General features: G+C 57.1%; 2 protein-coding genes across 11 annotated transcripts in view; one reads left to right on the top strand and one right to left on the bottom strand.

Moving 5' to 3' along the window:
* Positions 1–3559, top strand: part of NAXD (NAD(P)HX dehydratase) — a 45710-nt gene extending 42151 nt beyond the window's left edge. For 4 of the 6 annotated variants that reach the window (XM_067713126.1, XM_067713124.1, XM_067713125.1 and 1 more), the window contains 5 exons: positions 56–106; positions 185–289; positions 1089–1209; positions 2198–2318; positions 3050–3559. In XM_067713126.1, the coding sequence (XP_067569227.1) occupies positions 56–106; positions 185–289; positions 1089–1209; positions 2198–2318; positions 3050–3251 (600 nt within the window). In that variant the 3' untranslated portion in view covers positions 3252–3559. Of the gene's footprint in view, positions 1–55; positions 107–184; positions 290–1088; positions 1210–1730; positions 2160–2197; positions 2319–3049 lie in introns of those variants that run through there. The other 2 variants (XM_067713123.1, XM_067713127.1) reach the window with 2 other exon arrangements.
* Positions 3560–5915: 2356 nt separating this feature from the next.
* The window catches only part of CARS2 (cysteinyl-tRNA synthetase 2, mitochondrial), a 39120-nt gene continuing 20858 nt past the window's right edge, over positions 5916–24177 (bottom strand). For 3 of the 5 annotated variants that reach the window (XM_067713120.1, XM_067713117.1, XM_067713121.1), the window contains exons 7-15: positions 22703–22832; positions 18654–18787; positions 16282–16349; positions 11525–11591; positions 10615–10753; positions 9082–9205; positions 8481–8579; positions 6132–6335; positions 5916–6060 (exon numbers count right to left, since the gene is read on the bottom strand). In XM_067713120.1, coding sequence (XP_067569221.1) covers positions 5992–6060; positions 6132–6335; positions 8481–8579; positions 9082–9205; positions 10615–10753; positions 11525–11591; positions 16282–16349; positions 18654–18787; positions 22703–22832 — 1034 coding nt within the window. In that variant the 3' untranslated portion in view covers positions 5916–5991. Of the gene's footprint in view, positions 6061–6131; positions 6336–8480; positions 8580–9081; positions 9206–10614; positions 10754–11524; positions 11592–16281; positions 16350–18653; positions 18788–22702; positions 22833–24177 lie in introns of those variants that run through there. The other 2 variants (XM_067713119.1, XM_067713118.1) reach the window with 2 other exon arrangements.

The following is a 24177-nucleotide window of genomic DNA, read 5'->3' as shown; positions in this document are numbered from 1 at the left end:
ACCCTCTCTGAGAGGTGACGGGCTTGTTGCTCAGCCTGGCTTCCTTTCCTCGCAGGGCATTTTAGAAGCGTCCAGGACCAGGGGCATCCCCATCGTCATTGACGCGGTGAGTGTGGCCTCCTCTCCCGTCCCCTCCTCCCAGGGGACCCCTCGGCCTCGCGGTGACGTGAGTCCTCGTCTGCAGGACGGGCTGTGGCTGGTCGCTCAGCAGCCGGCCCTCATCCAAGGCTACCAGAAGGCGGTTCTCACCCCCAACCACGTGGAGTTCAGCAGACTCGCCGAGGCTGTGGTGAGTCAGCCGACGTCCCAGGCAGGGGTGAGGGGCTCATCCTGCGGTGCACCTGCGGGGACAGACGTGCAGAGGTGGGTGGACACGTGCGCTCCTGGGTGCGTGCAATGATGGGGCATCTTCCAGTTAGCGTGTCTTTGGATGAAAGGTGGCCTCTGGGGTCAGCCCGCCCTCCTGCCACCATGCACCCTGGGCGGATCGTTCCATCCCTGCCCCTGCCTCTGTAAAGTGTGGAGCATGATGGAATCTGCGTCATAGGGTTTGTGAGGACGAAATAAAATAATACAGCTGACCCTTGAACAGCGGGGGTTAGGGGCGCTGAAGGCTGCGCGCTGTCAAAATTCCGAGTGTGATTCACGGTCGGCCCTCCGGGTACGCAGTTCCCCGTGTCCTTGGTCCCGCGTCCGTGGATTCAGCCAGCCTCGGATTGTGTAGGGCTGTGGTATGTACTATGGGAAACATCCACATGTAAGTGGGACCTCGTGGTTCACACCAGTGTTGTTCGAGGGTCAGCTGTGTATGTAAGCCCAGCGTCCTCACGTATTAGTGCCGTAAACGTTTGCTCGTTATTACTCGAAGTCGCATCCCTCGCAAACCTTTACAATCCCGGCCATGGGCCAGTAGTCCTGACTCTGGGTCTCCCTCCCGCTGGTGGACGGAAACGTCTCTGCACGTGGGGCCCGAGCTTGGCCGTCGGCAGGTGCCCGGCGGGCCCTTCCCCGCATGAGGCGGGGTCAGGGTGGATGGGCTCTTCCCGTGTCTGATGACAGCTGTGTCTGTGTGTTGTCCTCCGTCGTAGCTGGGAGACCCCCTGGATGGCAGGGACCGCTACAGATCTGTGCAGAGACTCAGCCAGGCCCTGGGCAACGTCACCGTGGTCCAGAAAGGGGAGCAGGACGTGATCTCTGATGGCGGGCAGGGTGAGTGGCTGAGGGCTTCACGCTGTGTGTCGGCCGGCCACGCTGGGCACCAGCCCCAGGAGGACCTCCTGTTCACACACGGTCACACACGGGCACACGTGCACACTTACCCCCCAGAGAAGGGACTCCCTGGTGAGCGTGTCAACCACAGCTTCTGGAAAGGCCATTTTTGTCTTGTTTCTCGCTGTTTTGCAAAGGGACGTGGCAGTGATGCATGCTGGTCCTGGTCGACACCAGGTACAGGGTGCAGTTCTGTCCGTGCTGTGCAAGGAGAGCCCCGAGCAGAGGCTCTGGGCAGCGGGCGACCCTGCAGGCCCGTTGCCACCTCACCTGAGGCACAGATGCAGTTGCTTGAGTCTTTCACTGCTTCCTGTTGTTTTATAAAAACGCCCGGAAAACGAGACACCCAAGGAGCTGCTGGTGGGGCGGGAGCCCCTGGGCCCCGAGCGTGGCTGCAGAGCCCAGCAGGCCCGCCCGCGTCCGCACCGGGGTTCGGTGTGTGACGCCTCTGCTCCCTGCAGACGAGTCCTCCTGTTGCTGAAGTCTGCCCCGGAGGCAGGAGCCCACCAGGCGTTGATGAGGGAGCTGTACACACGGAACCGGTGCCCAGGAAGCAGTGTGCATGCTCACACACCGTCACACACACACGCTCGCTGTCACGCGCTGGACAGGAGACGCAGAGAGCCTCCTCTGCGTGGCCCTGAAGCCCGTGAGTCAGACGCTGGAAGGTGCTCTAGACTCTAACAGAGAGAGCGTAGCAGCTGGTTAAGACGTTTCCCCAAGAGATAGAAACTTCCCGGCACGGCACAGACGAAGTCCCGGCAGGGCCGCTGCGGGCGCCCTGGACCGGGGGCACCGTCCCCACCCTGTCCCCACAGACCCCTCGGTGCTGGTTGGGGGAGCTGGGCCTCCGCCTGCCGTGTCAGGACGGGGGTGGGGGCAAGGTGACGGAGCACGGCCCTTCTCACACGGCCCCCTCACCCCGCAGCGCTCACGTGCAGCCGGGAGGGCAGCGGCCGCAGGTGTGGCGGGCAGGGGGACCTCCTGTCGGGCTCCCTGGGCGTCCTGGCGCACTGGGCCCTCCTGGCTGGCCCCGAGAAGACCAATGGGTGAGTCAAGTCTTTGTTCCTCCCGTGCTGTTTCAGCAGTTGCATGTTTAATAAGTGGCTGCTTGGAACATTCCGCTGAGGGGCCGGTGTCTCATGGAAGAAGAGCCCCCAGGGCAGGGGTTGGTCCCAGGACGCTCGCCCGGGGGCTCTGGTGTCCCTGCTGGGGTCGGGGGTGCTGCTCGGGGGTCTGCGGCGCATGCTCTGCGGGACCGGGGCCTCGGGGGACACGCAGGCAGGGGCAGAGCGTGTGCCGGGAGATGACTGTCCACGGGGTACAGCGCCCTGAGCGGTGGGGTCTGCCGTCGCCGGCAGAGGGTGGGCCCGGGCAGCCCACCCCTCAGGGCCCTCGGCCTCTCGCTGTGCCCATCCTGGCGACCCTGACAGTGCCGGGCTGCGGGGTCCCAGCACACCTGGCCCGGGGGGCCTGCAGGGTGTGTGCGCGCAGGCAGGTGTGTAACGGGTCCAGGAACGTAGCAAGCAGCTCGTCCCCAGGCTCCGGTGTCTTCCAGGGCCTAGAACAGCACCGAGCACTTGCCCTGTGACCGAGTGCCGGTCTGGCTTGCAGCCGGGACGTGGATGCATCCTAACCTTTCTCCAGGCGGACGGGCATTTCTAATAGGCCCAGCGGCACGTTAGACTGAACTTGCCAGAGTGGGTCCCCGGGCGACCACAGGAGGGACAGGGAGGGCCTTTGGTGGCCACGACGCCCCGCTAACGCCGCTTCCCTGCAGGTCCAGCCCGCTCCTCGTGGCTGCCTTTGGTGCCTGCGCGCTCACCAGGCAGTGTGCCCGCCAAGCCTTCCAGAAGCACGGCCGCGCCACCACCACCACGGACATGATCAGGGAGCTCGGGCCCGCGTTCAGCAGACTCTTCGAAACCTCAGCTGGTGCAGACAGAGGAGGGGTGGCCCCGACAGGGGAGCTGCATTTGTGACGGGACCCGCCTCCAGTCCATCCGAGTCCGCTGGGAGGTGTGTGAGTCTGTGCCGTGCGGGTTGACGTAGACAGTGTCAGAGCTTGGAACGTAGCACTTTCTGGCTCAGCTGCTGTGTGCTTGGAGGTGTTATGATAGGAAACAGAGTATTCCTGAACTTTTTTTAGCTTCTGGGCAATATCAGAAAAGAATGAAGAGAATCATATGACAGTGAGACCGTCCGTCACCAGCTCAGCTGAGGTCGTGGGCTTTTGCTGTGCGATTCTTCTGTTTGCGGGAAGTTCCCCTCCTCCGGTAGTCCTCTCGGGGGGATCCCATCGCTCGTTTTCAAATGTCTACGAGTGATGTTTTCTTTTTTAAACTGAGGTCCTCGAAGGGATGTGGCATTCATTTTTTAGCTCATTTTTGCTTCTTTTTGAACCGTGATTCGGTTGGACACATCTGGGCAGAAATATTAAGCATTGCTTGTTTTCGTCAGTTGGTTGAAATATTTCAGAATAATGAGAAATCTGAAACCCTTTTGGAGGCAGCTGGGAAGATCACAGAAGGGAAGCGAATGGGACCCTGACCCCCAAGTGCACAGGTAGGGCCTCTGGGCCCCTGGCCTGTGCACCAGTCGGGTGCTGGCTGACAGGCCCCAGCGCGGCACATGGGAGTGGGAGGGACACCTGGGGCTCCGGGGTCGGGCAGGAGATGGCACGCAGGTGGGGGGCACCAACACTGCCTTCATGCCTGCTCACGGAGCAGGACGGCGGGTCCCTCTGCTTCGAGAGTGGGTGTGGCTTCAGGAACGTTCTGAAGAAGTTCTCTCTGAAACTGTAGTGAGTTGTCCCATCTGCATCAGGTCAGCTTGGGCGTGGCTGTCTGTGTGGGCAGTTCTCTTCGTGGCCCGAGAGCTGGCTGTCTCCCGTAACATCTCTGCTGGGCTGGTTACAGCACGTGTGCTTGAGTGTACTCTCAGGCGTCGGTGCCGCCTTCTGTGGGGCGGGGCCTGGCCTGTCCGTCTGTCCTTCCCCAGGGACTGCTGCTCTGCGGTCAGAAACCTCCCCGCAGAAAGGTCCCACTTCCTCTAAATAGTCGTGGACTTTCAAGATTTCCTTTAAAATGTTTACCATTGTTATTTCATATCTAACTGTAGAAGAGTTTAAGTGTCACGGACATTTTTTCCTTTGGGGAATTACGCCTAAATCATGGTCTCTTATTAAAAAGCAGATCTGGTTTACTTCAAGGGAGAGTTTTGTATTTTTTTCATAAACAGCCAGAATCCACCTCTCAACTTAACCCTGAGGACATTCTCAGATACTAGGAAGATGAAAACACGTAAGCCCGTCTGTCTAATGGTGTGGTTTTCACCACTGCCTACCAGTACCGTTAAAACGAAGTACTAAGCCCGCAACGTAGCTGTTTCTTTCCATAGAAGACAAGATTAGCCGACACGGGAACTGCTGTGTTTCTGCCTTGAATCCCTTTGCTTGAGAAAGCACCATTCAGGGCCCGTGCTTCTGAACGAGGTGAGCAGTTGCTCCTTGTCCTTTGCAAACCCAGGCGCTCTCTAGCTCCAGCTGAGGACACTGCGCCAGGACATCAGCACCGAAGCACATCTGGCGGCCAGCTCAGCCTCTGGCCGGACAGCCTGCCCCCAGTACTGAGCGGCCCTGCTTGCCTGTCCCATGTCAGGGGCCTGCCCGCCCTCTGGGATCCTGACTCCACTGCTCACAGGTTGGGTCCCTTGTAGCAGGTCAGCTTCTAAACGGGCTTCCTCATCTGTAGAACAGGAACCCCCTGCCTTTCAGGGTCAGGAAGGTCAGTGACGAAGTTAAGGCGGCTGCCGGGCCAGCCAGGCCGTCCGCGCGGCGCCTGACGGGTGCTGGCCTGCTGCCCGGGGCCGCGCCCACAGGATCAGTGCCAGCCCCACAGCAGTGGACATGGGGCAGCCTGGCTGAGAGCTGGGGGAAGCGGCGAGAGGGTCACCCCGCTTCCTGCTGGCTGGCTGAACAGCTGTAGCTCCCTGCCTGCGACAGAAAGGAGATGGAGCGTGAGGCTGCCGGCAAGCTCGGTCCCAGGTCGCCCGCCTCGTGCCCGCCTGTCACACCTGTGCCCTCACCCGTGTCACCCAGACTCAAGCACAGCCCTGGCCCCGTGGTGTCTGCTCAGAGGCAGCAGAGGACGGTTCCCCAAGAACCAACTGTTTAAGGAAGAGGTCAAACAGAACAGAGGTGAAACAGAGCCTATCACTCAGAGGAAACGGGCTGGACGCTTGCAGGGGTTTCCTCTGTTGGCGCTTTCTGTGGTTAACACGTTACTTTGTAACCAGGAAAATAAATGTAAAACCATATGCCTACGCCCAGTCCAGCACTGCCCAGCACGTGGGGTACAGGCCGCTTCTCCTGCTTGAGACCAGGTGACCCCAGGGAAGGGGTCCCACCTGCCCTTCCCATGACGTCTTCCAGGACCCCGTGTAGGGCCGACATTCTGGTCTCGCAGTTTCAGGGCCGTCCCACGATGTCAGGCCCCGGGCTCAGGAGCCAGAGACCACGGTGTGGGCTGATGTGACTTTACTGAACTGCGTCTGTGGCCATCGAAACCCATTCTCCAGCACATCTACGAGCACCCGTGGGGCGGTGACAGTTTGGTTTAAGGTTAACTGAGTAGCCACACAGAAACTTTAACATCAAGCTTTTATCATGATTTGAAGCAGCACAGAACCGCCCGAGAGCCGTGGCCTCCGCATCCCATGGCCTCAGCTCCCTGGTTTGGGGTCTTCTGTCCTCGGGTCCAGCAGCTCCCACGTGGACACGCCGCCCCGGTCCTGGAGAAGGAGACGGGCCGGGTGAGAGGGCGCGGGGGCAGGGGCAGAGCCGGGGGCGGGGCGGCGCTCACCTTGATGCTGACGCCGTGGGCGGCCAGGTCCCGGCGCAGCGCGTCGCAGGCCTCCAGCAGGGGCTGCCTCTCCAGGAGCTGCCGCTGCGCCTCCCCAGGGGCCTCCCTCGCGGCCAGAGCGAACTGCCGGACCTTCTGCCGGAAGCGGACCAGCTCCTCGACCACGCTGTGCAGGGCGGCCGGGCCACCGGCCCCTGAAACACACTGCCCGGGCGCCGGGTGAGTGGACGGGCCCCGGGCCGGGGAGGGGCAGGGGGCGCGGCTCATCTCCCTCCCCTCGCCTCGCCCAAAGGGCCCAGTCTCCCGATCGCCCAGGCTGGTGAGCGGGAGCTGCCACTGCAGACGGGCAGCATCGGAGGGTCATTGGGCAGAGCCAGCAGGCCTGGGCCTCGTCGACCAAGGAAACCAAACTTGCTCGCTCCAGCCGCCGTTCAAGGCCCTGGACGTCCTGCGCACAGGTGGGCGCGCACACAGGCGCAGCCCCGCAGCGCTCTCCCCCGGGGCCGGGGACCAGCAGTGTGGGTGCCGGCCGGGGGAGCTCCAGGGCTGGCGTGGGCCCGGAGCCCTTCCAAGTTGCCAGGCGTCCAACCCCACCCCCACCCCCTGCCCCACGGAGGAAGGGCCGGCAGTCCAACTCCTTCAACCTCAACGTGATCCCCAGCCACTGCTCCCACGGTAGAAGACGGCTCGTTACAGAGACGTGAGCCCCCAGCGGGCTCCGGGGGCGCCCCAGCTCGGGGAGGAGGTGGGCTTCTGGTGACCCAGCATAGACCTGGCCCCCTCAGCCTAGTGTGAGCTGCCAACAGGCCCTGGACCACCCAGGGAAGGCCGCAGTCCACTAGGGAATCAGTGTCTCTCAATCAAACAAACCATTGCAAAGATACGGGAGTCTTTCTGTTGAGGCCAGAGAAGCTCACAGCCTGACAAACAGTCCTAGGAGACATCCCCGCTCACGGCCAGGGCAGCCGGCGCCAGGTCTCAGCTGGCAGGTCCCCGGCCCGGCAGTGTGGGCTGTGCCCAGGCCTCACAGCAGCAGGTGGCCCGGCGGGGCCCGCAGGGAGATCCGGGGTGGCGTCCCCCCGTGTGCAGTCCAGGCTCCCCTGTTAACAGCCTGTTCACATTTTTTAGAAAGTGGCAGCTATGGCCCTTTCCTTTTTGGTCCTGAGCAACAGTCCTAAGGCTGTTTGTTTGTTAGGTGAGGCAGAGGGAGGTGAGCCCCCTGGAGGAGGAGGGACCCTGGCCTGGGGCGTCAGGCAAGGACGCTTCTGTGCAGAGGACAGCCTGCTGGGGGTGAGGGGAGAGGCGGCGGCCGTGGGGAGACAGGTATACATGGGGAGGGCAGCGGGGGAGTGATGTTGGGAGGTGGGAGCCCAGAGGAAGGAGGTGGCCCGGGACTGTTGGGAACCGGAGTCGAGGTGTCGGGGGTAACAGTCGATACGGAGAGGGGACCCAGGATCCTGGGGGCTGGCTCTGCCCGCCTACGGCCAGAGCAGCTGTGGCCAAGCGCAGCGAGCACCCAGTGCCCAGACCCTCCCCGCCGAGAGCAGCCAGGCTCCTGGGAGAAAGGCCGACTCCTGCCTGCGACACAAGGTACCGGATGGGCTGGGAACGTCAGTGCAGGAAGCAAGAACGTGCCAAAGGGATGGGGCTGTGTGTGGCACCGCGGCCAGCTCCACGCTCTGCCCCCCAGCTGCGAGCGGGAGGAGGACCCGAGTCCACACTGGCGCCAGGAAGGGTCTCTGCAGCGTGGTCACGGTGCACATCCTGGGCGCGGGACAGACGGGGATCACGGCCCAGAGGATGGCGTCATATGTGCTGAGTCCCTGAGGGGCCGGGGTGTCAGGGCAGGAAAAGGCCACGGAAGGCCAAGGGACGTTCCACACACACGGGACCAGAGACCCGGTGGCCGAACAGCCCACGGGCCTGGACTGGGCCTCTGCTGAGGAGTGTGTGACAGGGACGTGGGCAGCCAGGGGGGCCAGGCCCGGGGATCCCTGACAGCTGGGGCCCGGCCGGCAGCTCAAACGGCGCCGGAGAAGCGTGTCCCCTGCAGCCTGACTGCCGTGTACACTTTGAGGTTCTTTCCCGGACACAAGTGCACACGGAATCCGTGGCTCACCACGGTGCAGCTGAGGTGCACGCTCGTCGTGCTGAGAACCCTCTTTCGGTTAGTGAATCCCAGCTCTGCGTGTGTTCCCCTTTTAAGGAACATAACACATCTTAAGCACGTGGTAAGTCTGGCCTTTAATTACCGTTAAAATCTGCGTTTCTGAAGGGAAGAAGCGGCTGTTACAGTGTTAGCGTGTAGATTAAGTCCCACGATCAAGGACTGAAGAGAGAAGGGCATACCTGTCGCTCAGCCAGAGAAATCCCCACCGTCTCAAAGAACTGCTCCACGTAGGACACGACGGCACCGAACACAGCAGGGCTCCTGGGACCACCGACCGCCTGCAACAAGTCACCCAGAGAAGGCTCTTGAAAGGCAAGAGCACCGACCCCGGGCAGGTCAGCCCCCGGTGGGCACGGACGCAGCCCTGCAAAGCCGGTGCTCCCGCCCGCCGCCGGGGCCTGTGCTCTGAGCGCCTGTGCTGGCAAGGAGCCCCTGGGCGGCGGCGGCAGCAGGTGGCCTTCGGGGCGTCCCAGGGTCCTGGGCATCCGAGAGGAGCCTGGCGCCAGGGCCCAGGGACGGGCAGGGCTGGGGGGCAGTCGGGGTCCCCACCCGGCTTCCTTCCCCGTCTCACATCTGTGTGACAAACTCAGACTCCCCTGAGCTCCTGTGTCCACGTGCCGGGCCTCCCCACGGCCCCCAGCTCTACTGACCCTGGCTCAGGACGGGGCCACACGCAGGGGTGGCTCAGAGGCCACAGGCTCTGGGAGCTGGGTGGCCCCAGGGGCTGGCGAGGTGGCATCTGCTGTGTCCTCAGAACTGTCGCCACGTCCCAGGAGTTACCTCGGCAGCCGCCTTCAGCTGTCTGTTCCCGTGGTGAGCCAGGTCCATGACAGCGTCCACCGCCCCCGGCGTGTTGAAGTCGTCCGCCAGCGCCGCCTGCACGGCCCCCTTGGTGTGGCCCAGCCTTTGGGGAGGTGAGCAGACGGGGCCGCTCCAGGGACCCGGCTGGATGGCAGGAGCTGCAGCGCTGGCTGGGCCCCCAGGACGGACGCCCCCCGGGGGCTCCACCCTCAGCTCCCGCCCCTGGGGCAGCCCTTCCAGCTCCTTCCCTCTGCTGTCAGACCCCCTCAGGAGCCGGCTGCCATGACGCTCGAGCCCCTCAGCCCCTGGCAAGGAAACTGAGGTCACCGTCACCTCCTCCTCGCCTGCCCCCTTACCCGTCCCCAGCAGCACCATCAGGTCCCCTTTGAGCCACCCCTCACTCACATGCTGTCCTGCACGCCTGCCGGTCAGTCACCGGCCCCTCCGAGGCTCTGCCACCGTATTGATTCCCTGCTGCCCCTCGTCCCAGACTTTCCCCACCTCCTCCGGGTGCCCTGCTCCCCAGGCACAGGAAAGGGTTGGGCAGAGCCGCCGAGCCTGGGCCCGAGTGACCACAGGGAGAGACAGACCTTTGCTGCCTGGGCTTCTGCAACCCGGCGCTGTCAGCCGGCATAACCTGACCTCTCCTGACTGAGGCGCAGACTCTCCCCTGCACGCCTGCCGGTGAGCGGCACTGCCGGCCCTTCCCTGGCACCCGCCGTCGGGAGGGTGGCCCAGCCCCACAAGGCCCAGCTGCCCGTCCCCAGGGCTTGGGCTTCATCCTGGGCGCCACTGCTGTGACCAACAGGCAGCTCCTGCCTCTCCCCTGCAGATGCCCTCTTCCCGGCCGGCCCCGAAGGAGCCCCGGACCCTCTACTCCTCCAGGGGCTCCCTGGGTGGCAGGGCACACAGACCCCGCCCACCATCAGCCTCCGGGGACCCCCGATGACCCTGCCCCCCTCATCTCCCTCTGGTATCCCCCGAGGCTTTGTCTTCCCACTTTCTCACCATCTCTGAAGCCAATCTCAAACCTTCCTCGCCTTTTTTTGGACGAGTGAAACACAGATGACCACGTCGAGCCATTTACCAAGCAACAGAACTGGAAACACCGTCTCCATGTCCGGGGTGGGCTCCGTCCTCCCGCCCGCGCCACCACTCAGTTCACTTCCCGGGGCCCCTTGCTGTGCTCCCACCTCTGCAGGCACGACCGGCCTGTGGTCACGACCCCCAGGGGGCGGGGGGCACACGCTGGGCTTCTGGACGCGCCCGTCAACCCCTGTCCCGCGACCCAGGTCCCCCCTCCTTCCTTCAACAGCTCGCTCGTCCGCCCACCTGCCCCACTTCCCGTCGACCACGCCATCCACGAGGTTCCTGACGCTCCCAAGCGACCGTGGGCCGTCCAGGCCTCCCTGAAGGCAGGGTGCCTGCCCCTCCCCTGGCGGGCCCGGGGCTCCCACCAGCCCCACCCCCGTGTCCACAGCGCTGCCTCGGGTGGTCCTGAGCAGCACCCACCTCTCCCACAGCACGTCCTCCTGGACGGGGCCGCCCGCCAGCTGCCCCCTCATGTAGGCCCGAGCGTCCTCCACAAAGGCGGCCACGGCACGGAGCAGACGCCTGGCCTCGAGCATGGCGCCGTCGCTGTAGTCCATGGCTGCGGGGAGGGAGCCCGGTCACCCGGGAGCTGCGAGCGCCTGCAGACCGCCAGGCTCTGTCCTGACCCCGGGCAGGAAACGTGGACACCCCTCCCCACGTGAGTGGCCGAGGGCTCATTCCTGCTGACAGGTGTACAAACAGACAGATGGCTCTGGAAAGCAGGGGCCCTGCCGGGCACCTGAAGCGCCTCTGGGGAGGCCAGCTGACCGGTGCCACGAGGACTCTGGCCCTGTGTTCCCGGAGGGGCAGGGAAACTCGGCCATCACCCCGCCCACGAGTGTGCGGGGACAGATTAGGGACACTCGCCGCACCCGGGCGGCCCCAGGTCTCTGGACAGGGGTCCGGCCAGCGGGGAGTGCCGGGGTCCCCAGACTCGCCTTCAGGACTGGAAGGGAACACGCCCTCTGGCCCAGGGGAGGGGCAGTGCCATGCTGACGGCTCCTGGCTCGGGCCCTGTGCCAGGACGGCTCATGAAGCCAGGGGGCAGGTGCCGCGGGCTCAGGCTTTCCGGGCCCCGTGGAGCGCTGGGCACCGGAGTCCCACTGCAAAGCCGCGGCCTTGGGACAGGCTCCGGGGTCCCCTGGCCGAGCGCTGGGACCGTGCTCCCTGGAGCATCCTCGGGCTTCTGTTCAGAACCCAACCTCAGGGCACGAGGGCAACACCCCGACAGGACGGGGCGCACCCCACCCGGATTTCGGGGTTCCCAGAGGCCCTAAGAGGCTCCCCGGGGCCACACGTGAGGAGCACCCAGGCCTCCCTGCCAGCTCACCTGACCTGTAGCTGCTCCGCAGGCAGAAGAGGCGGAAGACGTCTGGGGAGGCCGTGCTGAGGAAGTCCTGCAGGGGGCCGGGAGAGACAGGAGCCACTAACCCCCAGGCACACGCAGCGCTCCTCCAACCACCAGTGTAGACACCTGGACCGCCCCCCGAGCAGTCGCGGGGTGTTCGCCCCACGAGCCTGCGGCCGCGTCACCTCCACACAGCCTGTGCTGTCACTCATCTGACGTGAGCTGCGGGGCTCAGACCCACGGCTGGATTCTGTTAGAGGGTTCACTCAAGTGAGCGAGGGCATGGATTCCTGTATCTCGATATAATCACCACCTGTCAGACTCCTACAGACTTCGTTGTGTGTTTAAAAATGTTACACTCCAAGGCGCGGCCACAGATTTCGCCAGGCCAACAACAGGACCGACAGGGAAGGTGAAGAGCCCTGTCCAAGCCCACTTTCTTCAGTAAGACACTGGGTATTTCAGCGTCTGTGTCCGTCCCCGGTGCTCCTTTCCAGGGTGTGAAAAAGGAGTATTTCTTCGTCCCCTTAATTCCCCAAACTAGCCAACTAACTTGAGACCCCGTCCGGTGGACAGCACACAGTGTGCGTGTTAATTCTCGCATCTGCGCAGTCACGTGCCCTCGCGTTGTCACCTGTCACTTCCCCTTTAAATCTGCAAAAGCAGCAGCACGGAGACCGAGCCCCTGCACTGTGATGTTACTACACCACGGACGGCACAGGCAGATAAATAACTAGCGCTGTCGCATACGGAGCATCACTTACAGAATGCTAAGATGCGTGTGTGTCTGGGGACTGCAGTGTGTCTATAATGGTGACAAAAAGACAAGACTTAGTGAACCAAATGCCAAACACCCAAGGCCCGGGCTGCCCTGCAGCCTCGCATCGTGTGCCTTCTCTGCAAGTCCTTCTGTGTCCCGTCGGCCGTCACTCCAGCCACTCTGACAGCACTTCCCTGACCTGCCAGGGTCTCGTGATAACCAGCTGTGCTCGGCGGGACCCCAGTGAACACGCAGCTCAGCTGGCGTGGGGTTACACCGGGGCCAGAGAGTGAACGCCGGGTACTCGGAAGGCCTTTAGCCACCCTCTGACTTTTCCCTCTCCTTTTTGAATTATTTCTTTAGGTTTCCTTCCCCACCAAAGCACGGACTCAGCTGCTTCATAACTTGTTACAAGTCCTCTCCTGTCTCTGACAGTGTAGCAGGAGGCCTGTTCCCAGTGGACACGCTTGCCCTAGATGAGGATTTGTTTTTGTAAATTGTTGTGTGTTTAGATTTTTATAAATCACTGCCAGATGCTTGGTATGTACGGCTGTGGAGCTGTGTGGGCAGGAGCAAAGCTGTGCATCTCCGCGGCGTGGCCACGGTCAGCAAGCCCTCCCCGCAGCCCCGGGGCCCTGACCGCTGACAGACGCACGACGCGCCGCCCCCAGCCCCACGCACTTCTCTCTGCGAGTCGGTGCCTCTCCTGCACTCCTGACTTTCTGCTCATAATCGTGCATCTAGTGACAGAATTTAAAAACTAACATTATGGATATTTTATGTCTGTCTAGGTCTTCGGTTTTTCCAAAAGAGATCTCTTTTTCATTTTAGCACTTTATGTTTTCGGGGTAGCCATGTTCTCTATTTCATCCAAAAAGGATTTTAGGTGGTTTTATTTTAAAGGGTTTTTCCTGGACTTCCCTGGTGGTCCAGTGGTTAAGACTCCGCACTTCCACCGCCGGGGGCACGGGTTCAATCCCTGGCCGGGGAATTAAGATCCTGCACACCACCTGGGCATGCCCCACCCCCCCAAGAAAGGGGGGTAGTTTCCTGCCACTCAGAATGTGGACTCATTCAGATAAACCTCAATGTGTGTTCAGAAATCTAAGTTAATAGTTCTCCAAACGCCAGCAACACTAAAGCGTATTTATTTTCACCACTGTGGGGTGCCCCTATGGAGTCAGAGAGTTCAACAGAAATCTGGAATCTGACCTTTCTATGGCATTCTGTGTCTGTGGACCGTTTCCTGATAATGACACAGAAAGACAGTAGGACTACATCAAACTAAAAAGCTTCTGCACAGCAAAGAAAGCAGTCAACAAAATGAAAAGACAGCCAACAGGATGGGAGAGAACATTTGCAGACCATCTATCTGGTAAGGGATAAATACCCAAAATGTATAAAGAACTCACACAACTCAACAGAAAAAAAAAAAAAAGATTCAAAAATGGGCAAAAGACTTGAATAAACGTTTTTCCAAAGAAGACCTACAAATGGCCACAGGTAGGTGCCTGAAAAGATGCTCAACATCACTAATCATCAGGGAAATGCAAATCAAAACCACAATGAGACGCCACACCTGTCAGAATGGCTGCCATTAAAGGAAATAAGTGTTGATGAGAATATTGAGAAAAGGGAATCCTTGTGCGTGGTTGGTGGGAACGTACACTGGTACAACCACCGTGGAAAACAGTATGAAGATTCCTCAAAAAATCAAAAATAGATTTACCATACAGTCCAGCAATTCCACTTCTAGGTACACATCTGAAGGAAACAAAATCACTATCTCGTAGATATATCTGCACTCCTATGTTCAATGCAGCATTACTGACAATAGTCAAGATATGGAAACAACCTAAGTGTCCACAGATAGATGAATGGATAAAGAAGATGTGACACACGCTGACACACACACATACACGTGCATATACACACTACGGACTATTAATCATCAAAAGAAGGAAATCCTGCCGTTTGTGACAACATGGATGAACCTAGAGGACCCTGGGCTCAGTGAAAGAAAGCCGAGAAAGACAAATACTGTATGATCTCACCCACGTGTGGAATCTAAAGGAAAAACTCACAGAAACTGCAGGGATTAATTCCCTGGCGGTCCAGTGGTTAGGACTCTGTGCTCACTGCCGGGGCCCTGGGTTTGATCCCTGGTCAGGGAACTAAGATCCTGCAAGCCATGCGGTGTGGGAAAGAAAGAGAAAGAGAGGAAGGGAGGGATGGAGGGAGGGAAGGATGAAGGGAGGGAGGGAGGGAGGGAGGAAGAAAGAAAAAGAAATGGAGAGCAGACCAGTAGTTGCCAGGGGCTGGAATGTGAGGCTGGGGAAGACTTTGGTCTCTGTAAAGTCCAACAGCAGGGAAGTAACTCAGTCCTGTAGTAGCGCCCCCCAAGGGCCACTCACTAAGTGGTCAGGAAAGTAATGCAGACTTTGTAATATCTATGAAAATTTTAAATGCATGTACCCAAACAGATGTAGTTTAATACGGCCATGAAAAATATAATTTAAATGGCCATCAATAGGGGATGGTTTAAACTAATTAAGGTGGGCCCTTACAACAGATGATTATTCAAATGAGTTAAGTCCATATGGAAGAAAGCTAATGCAAAAGACTCAGTAGTTTAAGAGACACCTGGGACAACACCGAGCGCACCGAGCGCACTAACGTTCGCATTGTAGCGGCCCCAGGAGAGAGAGAGAGAGAAAGCGGCAGAGAGCTTATATTTCCAGCTAAGCTGTAAATTTGCCTAGCCTGCGAAAGGGAAATAGACATCCAAGCCCAGGAAGCACAGAGAGGCCCAAACGAGATGAACCCAAAGAGATCCACAGCAAGACACACTGTAAATAAAATGGGAAAATTAAAAACAAAGAAAATCTTAAAAGCAGCAAGGGAAAAGCAACTAGTTTCTCACAGGGGAACTCTCGCAAGACTGTCAGCTGACTTTTCTGCACGCCAGAAAGGAGCAACATGATATACTCGAAGTGATGAAAAAACCTACAACCAAGAACACTCTGCCCAGCAAGCTATCATTCAGATCTGAAGGAGAGAGAAAGAATTTTACAGACAAGCAACAGAACCCTTAAACCAGCATTACACGACATGTTAAAGGGACTTCTCTAAGAGGAAAAGAAAAGTCCACGACTAGAAATAGGAAAATTCTGAAAGGAAAAATCTCATTGGTAAAGGCAAACATTCAGTAAAGATAGAGTAACCACTTATAAAGCTAGTAGGAAGGTTAAAAGACAAAAATACTATAAATCATCTATATCCACAATAAGTAGTTAAGTGATGCACAAAACCAAAAGATGTAAAACATGATGTAAAAAACATTAAACATGGGAGGTGGGTAAAAATGCAAGCTTGTTCACATGTGCTCAAACTGGGATCATCCACTAAAATAACCGCATATACGTGGGCTGCAGCAAAAGCAGTCCTAAAAGGGAAGTAGTTAGTAATATAAGAAAAACCTCAGAAAAACTTCAGAAAAATCTCAAATAAACAACCTAACTTCACACCTTAAGGCACTAGAAGAAGAACAAACAAAACCCAAAGTTAACAGAAGGAAAGAAATCATAAAGGTAAGAGCAGAAATAAATGAAATAAAGACTGAAAAAAAATACGAAAGATCAGTGAAACTAAGAACTAGTTCTTTGAAAAGATAAAATCAATAAACATTTAGCTAGACTCATCAAAAAAAAAAAAGAGAGAAAGGGCCCAAATCAATAAAATCGGAGTCCTGGAACAGGGAGGGGGAAGAGGCTGAGGCCCCCGACACAGGAGGCGACAGGACAGGAAACACCGCCTCGCACTTTTAGACAAGAGAAAGCCGTTTAAGCCAGAAGCAGGAGAAGCCCGTCAGGGCCCCGGGGACACAGGGAACCGGAGATGGGGGTCTCCTGAAGCATATCTGCCTCCGTGACATGTCGGCAGACTGATGGGCACACAGGAAACACGACAAGTGCGTTACCTTAATTGTGATGTAGTTCTTCAGTGATTTGGACATCTTCTCTTCTTTGCCCTTCACGTGCAAATGCCCTGAAACAAAAACAGAGTCACTCATTCTGTACCCCCAGAGGCAGGGTGAAGGAGGGCGCGTCTCCAAAGGCGCCTGGACTCCGGGAGCCCTGACCCGTCACACAGCCCTGCGTGGATGCCCACACAGGCCCCCCAGATCGGCCCTGCGCTCAGCCCGCCAGCAAGGGGGGCCCACGTCCACCCCAGGCCAGGGCATCACACTGCGGGGACGGCCCCTCCCTCTCCTGTGACTCACCAACACAGGGGACCTGACTCAGCGCCCAAGGAGAGGACACATCTTTGCTTCCACAAAGCGTGCGGGTCTCCGAGCAACACTGCGAGCGTGTCTGTAGCTCGTTTTCAGACATATCCCAGCCTCAGCGTCGTTTCACACCCGTGTGTGAAAGACGGCGGGACCTGAACCCTCAGGACTCCTCCATCTGAGCCTGGACCTCCTCCTGGACCACATCTGTACCAGGTTCACTTCCAAGGGAGCTGTGATTTCCCAACAGAAGATTCTTCCACTTTTTCTGACACAACTTCAAGCATCACCTTTTTTCAAGCCAACTTTCCAAGAACTGGTTACAATGTGGCTTCCAAAAAGCTACGTAACCTTGAATATGTCAACCTATGCAGCCTGCCATATACACAAGTGAAGTTTTAAGAAACTGACAACATCTGGAAAACGAAACATCTGACTGCTGAACTCTACTTCCATCCATTTACTTCAGGAAAAGGCATCGATTCTCCAGGGTGTCAGGAGACAGCTGTTCCTCCGGGACCGGGTGAAAGTGGGACAAAGATTCCAGCGTCCTAACAGATCGTGGGTCTTAACAGCAAAACCCTTCCCCACGCCTCATCCAAAGCAGCAGGACCTGCCGTGTGCAGACACAGAGCCCCGTGAGCGCTGGCACTATTGCGGGTCCCGTCTGATGGCAGACCCAGTCACCGAGGGGCACCGGTGCTGGCGGCAAACCCCAACTCCTCACGAGCGCCACCGACGAAGGGCCTGTGGGGACCAGCCCTCGCGTCCCGACGGGTAACACGGGATCACCTGTCCCCGAGCCTGCGACCGGGCACGGGAACACCTCCATCCCTGGGACCTGTGATTCTCTCCCCGGACGGGCTCGGAGCATTCTGCTCTCACAAGTCCTCCCGCTGAAGGGGGAGACCTGGCTCCATGCGGTTTCTGAGAAGAGGCGTGAGCCCCGACCGGAAACGGGTCCGGGGTCCCTGCCGAAGTGCGGGAGGAACGGAGCCGGGGCCATCGAGCTCCTGGCCCGGCACAAAGGACGCGGGGTTCTGGCTCCAGTCGGGCACCAAGCAGGGATACGAGGTGGAAACCGGACCTCGGGCCCCCGCGCTGGGAACGGCAACTCAGCCCGTCCCTTTCAGACGACCTCAGGGCAGCACCGAGATGCGGGGTCGCACAGAGAGCCGCGAGGCTGGCCCGCGGGCTCCGGGCGGGGCACACGGGGTGGCAGAGGCGCTGCAGGGCGGGCCTGCGCGGAAGGCAGCCCCGCTGGTCACTGTCACCCACGTGGCCCCTCGCCGCAGACTTGAAGCAGCTACTGCATATTACAAACCTGGAGTGTGTCTGCGTTTAATACCACCTCGCTGGCAAAACCTGGTTTCCTTAAACTAAGGACTTAAAGAAATGGTTCTTGTTGGTTTCCTAAGCTTTAGATGTTGACCGTTTGCATCTCCCAACCCCATCACTACCAAAGCCTTTCCTCTTTCTTCCCCTCAAACACCACTGCCCACTCCAGAAAGGTAACAAAACCAGTTCACGGTGGCTCCGCGACCTTTATCACAATCTTGGACACGTGAATCTCCCCATGCGTCACAGGAAATGCCAAAATTGCTTCGCTCAAGACGCCGCTGGTCTCACAACTTCGTATCCACTTCTGAGAGCAGACGGCCACGAGGTTTTTTGAACAGTGAAACGGAAGGCAGTGCTTTCAGAGAATGACAGGTATTGACGGTGACAATGTCACAGCTCAAGAATGGCGTATTCATAATCATTACGACAGCATACTATTTGAAATTCCCTCTTCATAGTTTCGTTTCAAACAGACTTCTGCAGAACCGCGCTGCATAACATTGGCCGAACTCTCGTCAGCTCACGTTTCAGTTCCAAAAGGCACATTCGGTATTCCGATCCAAGGAAGTTCACGTCCAACCAACAAGTCAAAGCCCATTTAAGGGACAACTCTGTTTCTTGACCTATTTATTAGCTGATGCAGGTGTTTCCAAATGTAGCTATTTCACGAACAGAGTCGAGAGAATTGAAATGGAACAAATTAATCTGAAGTCGTCGCTCACCAGAATGTAGGAAATAATTCCCCCACTGCTGGCACTGGTGAAAGACCTCGCACTGTGCGATTTCGTTCTCGTGGTGAGGAAACGCTAAATCTATGCCACCCGAGTGGATGTCCAGCCGACTTCCAAACACCAAACTGCAAGACACAGGGCAGAGCAGGGAGTTAACTCAATCCGATGACACGGTCTCCAAACCGCATCCCGTATTTACTCCTTCCAGCCCTGGGCCACGCACACCCCGAACGTAGCCCAATCCCAAATGCATGATAATTCAGCTGATGCAGACGGAACCCGACATTTGTTTTTACTTCATAAAACCTCTAATTCATAGCTTTTCCGCCTGGGAAAGAGACTGCATTTTCTTTGCTCTGGATACAATATGTGGTTTTTAAAAACTTCAAAATTACTTTTTCTTACTTTCAGTAGGCAGACCTTAGTGGGTGTTCAACTATAACAAAAAAAGAACTATAAAATCAAGAGATTTTTAATTTGGCTTTTGAAAAATGAGCCATTCAGCAGCCGTACATGAATAACAAAGTAACAGAATTCAAAGTGACACATTTCAGCTGGCGGCATTTCAGCTATAAGGCTGCTCGGTCCACAGAACTGCACGCCGCACCTCTCAGGCCTGCCGGGGACACTCAGTGTGTGCAGCTCTGTCACCAGAGCACCTGCAAAGCAACCGGTACCAGCACCAGTGGTCCAGGCTGACCAGCAGCTGCTTCAGAGGACGTGAAAAATGCAGAGATCAGTGAAAAATGCAAAAGCTCGCACAACGGAAAGGGGGCGCAAGGCAAGCGGCTGTGGAGCTCTGGAGGCCGTCGGCCCCCCGGGGGTGCAGACACCAGTGAGTTTTTCTGAAAATGGTTACAAACAGATGTTTTCAAAGATGCCACAGCCTCACTGAGGTCCTTCCTGCTGAAGGCCGACTCTCTTCCCACTGGCCCAGCTCTGGAAAAACCACGCATGCACTGGTCACACCTGAGCTGAGTGGACGAGCAGGTCGTCCAGGAGCGCACATCCTTGGCAGCGGTTTCTAGAGAATCTCTAATACGAGTCCTCGAAATTCAAACGCTACAGGGCGAGCGTGAGGTGGGAGGGACCAGGACTGGGGAGGAGCGTATGAGGGGCCACACTCGCATTTGTAACGAGTGACCCATTTTTACAAAGATCTGAAGCAAATATGACGAAGTTAAGACTTAACAGCTAAACTGTGGGTCTGCAGTGTTTGTTAGATTAGTCTCTAGTCTTGTCTGTATGTCACACCTATTTTAAAATAAGAGAAAGCTGAAAAGGAATAGAAGTCCATTTTCATTATTTAGATTTCAACAAAAATAAAACATTTAATGGTCACATTACATTTGAAATTTACTAAATGCTTCCTGCTTTAGAGAAATTATTTGAATCTAAAAGATGAAGATCTTTTTTTTTAATAAATTAATTTATTCATTTATTTCTGGCTGCGTTGCTGCGCGTGGGCTTTCTCTAGTTGCGAAGAGCGGGGGCTGCTCTTTGTTGCTGTGGGCATGCTTCTCATTGCGGTGGTTTCTCTTGTTGCAGAGCACGGACTCTAGGTGTGCGGGCTTTAGTAGTTGTGGCACGAGGGCTCAGTAGTCGTGGCTCACAGGCTCTAGAGCGCAGGCTCAGTAGCTGTGGTGCACGGGCTTAGTTGCTCTGCGGCATGTGGGATCTTCCCGGACCAGGGTTTGAACCCATGTCCCCTGCATTGGCAGGCAGATCCTTAACCACTGTGCCACCAGGGAAGTCCCGATAAAGATCTTTTTACAACACAATGTATATCCCACACTGCTGTTAAATCAATAAGTATCTGTAAATACTTTTAAGTGTTTACAGTAGGGCTGAGAGCTGGACATGTCTGTTTGTTTTTAATATTTATATATTTACTTTGGCTATGCTGGATCTTAGTTGCGGTGTACCAACTTCTTAGTTGCAGCATTCTGACTCTTAGTTGCGACACGTGAACTCTTAGTCGCAGCACGTGAACTCTTGGTTGTGGCATGCCGACTCTTAGTTGCGGCATGCATGCGGGATCTAGCTCCCCGACCAGGGATGGAACCCGTGCCCCCTGCATTGGGAGCGTGAAGTCTTACCCACTGGAACAACAGGGAAGTCCCTAGTTGACTGGGGGTTTTTTTTGTTTGGGGTTTTTTTTTTTTTTGCAGTATGCGGGCCTCTCACTGCCGTGGCCTCTCCCGTTGCGGAGCACAGGCTCCAGACGCGCAGGCTCAGCGGCCATGGCTCACGGGCCCAGCCGCTCCACTGCATGTGGGATCTTCCCGGACCGGGGCACGAACCCGTGTCCCCTGCATCAGCAGGCAGACTCTCAACCACTGCACCACCAGGGAAGTCCCTAGTTGATTGTTTTTTAACGAAAAGTTGGACCCTGTTTCATACTAACAACAGGGTGTGACATCTCAGGAGTTTCAGATGTGTTTCCTAGTAAGTCTCATACAGACACCACCACGGACGAGGGCAGCAGGGGAGGAGCACGTGGCGAGGGGCGGGGGAGGTAGGACCCCTTCTAGGTCTTCGCTGGGATGGACATGCTGGCACAGGCAGGTGGCGGAGGGTGAGGCTTCCCCCCGTAGGGTGGGGTGAGCCTACACCAGAGACGAAACCCGCGTGAGGTCGAGGCACAGGGCAGCCTGCTCTTAGGTAACGTTCACGCCCCGCCAGGAAGCTGCTACGTGCAGCAGCCGACAGGAGGACGACTGGGTTTGCTGACCTTAAAATCTGGGGTGTGGCCAGTAGTTTGAAATGTTCACCTTAATCACACTTTGTTTCTAATTTTAAAAACCGATTACAAGGGCTTCCCAGTGGTTAAGAATCCGCCTGCCAATGCAGGGGACACGGGTTCGAGCCCTGGTCCGGGAAGATCCCACATGCCGCGGAGCAACTAGGTCTGTGAGCCACAACTACTGAGCCTGCGCTCTACAGCCCGTCTTCTGCAACAAGAGAAGCCACCGCAATGAGTAGCCCCCACTCGCTGCAACTAGAGAAAGCCCACATGCAGCAAGAAAGGCCCAATGCAGCCAAAAATTAATTAATTAATTTAAAAAAAACTGATTATAATAAATATCTGCAACACATCAAATGTATCAAAATCCATGAGTTAACGTGCAGGGCTCAGGGAACCATGGTGGGAACCCCCGGGACAGGCTGGAAGTGGAGAGCCCAGCCGGGATGCAGCCTTCAGTACCCGCGAGCACACACGCAGACACACGCACACACAACTGCACACACACACACACACAAACACACACAGGCAGAGGCAAGGGAGCGCAGATGCCGGAGGGACGGTCCACAGGGCAGGTCCACAAAAGGAAGGTGGATGAGGCCCCAGCAGAGACGACAAAACCAGAAGAACGTTGTTCCACAGAAGCCAGCGAGCGAGCAGGGGTGTCAGCGGCCCGTCACAGACCGGGCTGACGGTCACCGTGACCTCTGGAGACCAGAGTGGGTGGGGACGCCCGTCAGACAACAGCGGGGATGCGTGGACAGTGAGAGAAGAGACAAAAAAGAGGGTCCCTGGAGGAGAATGGGGACCAGAGAAGCGCTGTGTTTACAGGGGTTCCCAAGACAGAAACGTCCTGGGCATGGTGCCGCCCGAGACAGAGCCGGCAGAAAGGGCAGACGGAAGGGGACGCTGGGGGTCACGCTCGAGGCGCCTGGTCCAGGACCAGCTCTGGGGCCGAGGATGGGGGTCCAGCCGCTGGCCCAGGTCCCTGGCCGCCTCCCTGAACCTACCGCGGAAGAGATGCTGCCACCCCCGGAGCTGGCCTGCGTGTGACTGGCACTCAAAAACTAACTGCAGAGCGGGCTCTTCTACTAAAGAGAACAAGCGCTGATGTTGGGGAGATAAACGTGTTCTGGTTTTGCTGCTTCCCTTCCCACAGCCGGTCCCACCCAGGCGCTAAGCTTCCTTTCCAAACCATCTGCGTTGCCGGCACTAGGACCAAGCCTGCCCCACCTGCACCCTCTGCTGGCCGAGCGTGTACATCACAGCACAGACGACTCCGGGAAAACCTTACCTGGCGATGGTGGAACACTCGATATGCCAGCCAGGCCTCCCGTCTCCCCAGGGCGAGGCCCAGGACGGCTCCCGGGGCTTCGCCGCCTTCCACAGGGCAAAGTCGCTGGCATGCCGCTTGTCAGAGTGATCTGCCAGTGACAGACGGTTAATCAGCGGGAGGGAACCCAGAACGAACCAACACAGTCGCCCCCAAACAGGCAGGACGCACGTCCCCGACTCCGTTCCTCTGAGGAGTAACCTCACGTTTCTCGTGCGCGTGTTTTTCTCTTTGCCACGTGAAAGCTAGACAGCTACCAGGTACTTTTATCTATAACACGAGAGAAGCACGCGGTCCCCCAGCAGCGTGGCCCGTTTCAGTCATCTGAGTACTGCGTGCGGGGCTTCAAGTACGTGCAGTGATGCTGCTGAGGGGCCTACTCTACACGTGCTCTCATGCTCCCTCATTCCGTCTCTGTCAGTAGCTGAGTTTCAGAGTAACTGTTTTCAAAGACAGATGACAATCAGAGCAAAGAGGAAAATACCAGAGTATTTGTATCAATCACATTCAGAAAGCAAGAAAATTCAGAAGAGGGAGGTTCAGGGTTCTAGGACAAGCCGGTACGGGGCTCTCTTTATGTTCCAAAACGGGGAGGCCACCAAGATGCCCTTCAGTAGGTGATGGGTAAACAAACTGTGGTCCATCCAGACAATGGAGTGTTACTCAATGCTGATAAGAAGTGAGCTTTCGAGCCATGAAAAAACATGGAGGGGGACTTCCCTGGCGGTCCAGTGGTTAAGACTTCGCCTTCCAGTGCAGGGGGGGTGCAGGTTCGATCCCTGGTTGGGGAGCTAAGATCCCACCTGCCTCGCAGCCAAAAAAACAAAACATAAAACAGAAGCAATATTGTAACAAATTCATTGAAGAGTTTAAAAGTGGTCCACATCAAAAAAAAAATCTTTAAAAAAAATAAAAAAAAGGAGGAATCTTACATGCGTATTACTAAATGAAAGAAGCCAGTCTGAAAAGGCTAGACTGTATGATTCCCACTCTATGACATTCTGGAAAAGGCAAAACAATGGGGACAGTAAAGACATCAGTGGCTGACAGAGGCTGGGGTGGGAAGGGGATGAACAGGCAGAGCACAGAGGATCTTTAGGGCTGAGAAACTCTCTGCGTGATACTATAATGACGGATACCCGTCATTACACATCCGTCTAAACCCAGAGAGACACCAAGAGTAACCCTGATGTAGACTATGGACTCGGGGTGAGGCTGGCGTGTCAGTGCAGGTCCACCAGTTCTAACACGTCCCACTCTGGTGGGGACGCTGATGACGAGGGGGCTGTGCACAGCGGGGCAGCGGGCCTACGGAACTCTCTGGACCTGCCACGCAATTCTGCTGTGAACCTAAAACTGCTCGAAAAAACAAAGTCTATTTTTTTTTTTTAAGTGTTGCTGATGCTAGAATGTGTAGGTATCAGAAGTTCCTCCTC

The sequence above is a fragment of the Pseudorca crassidens genome, chromosome 18, assembly GCF_039906515.1.
Source record: "Pseudorca crassidens isolate mPseCra1 chromosome 18, mPseCra1.hap1, whole genome shotgun sequence".
Lineage (NCBI taxonomy): Eukaryota > Metazoa > Chordata > Mammalia > Artiodactyla > Delphinidae > Pseudorca > Pseudorca crassidens.
The sequence above is the reverse complement of the archived record's forward strand: the minus strand, read 5'-3'. Positions and strand labels throughout refer to the sequence as shown.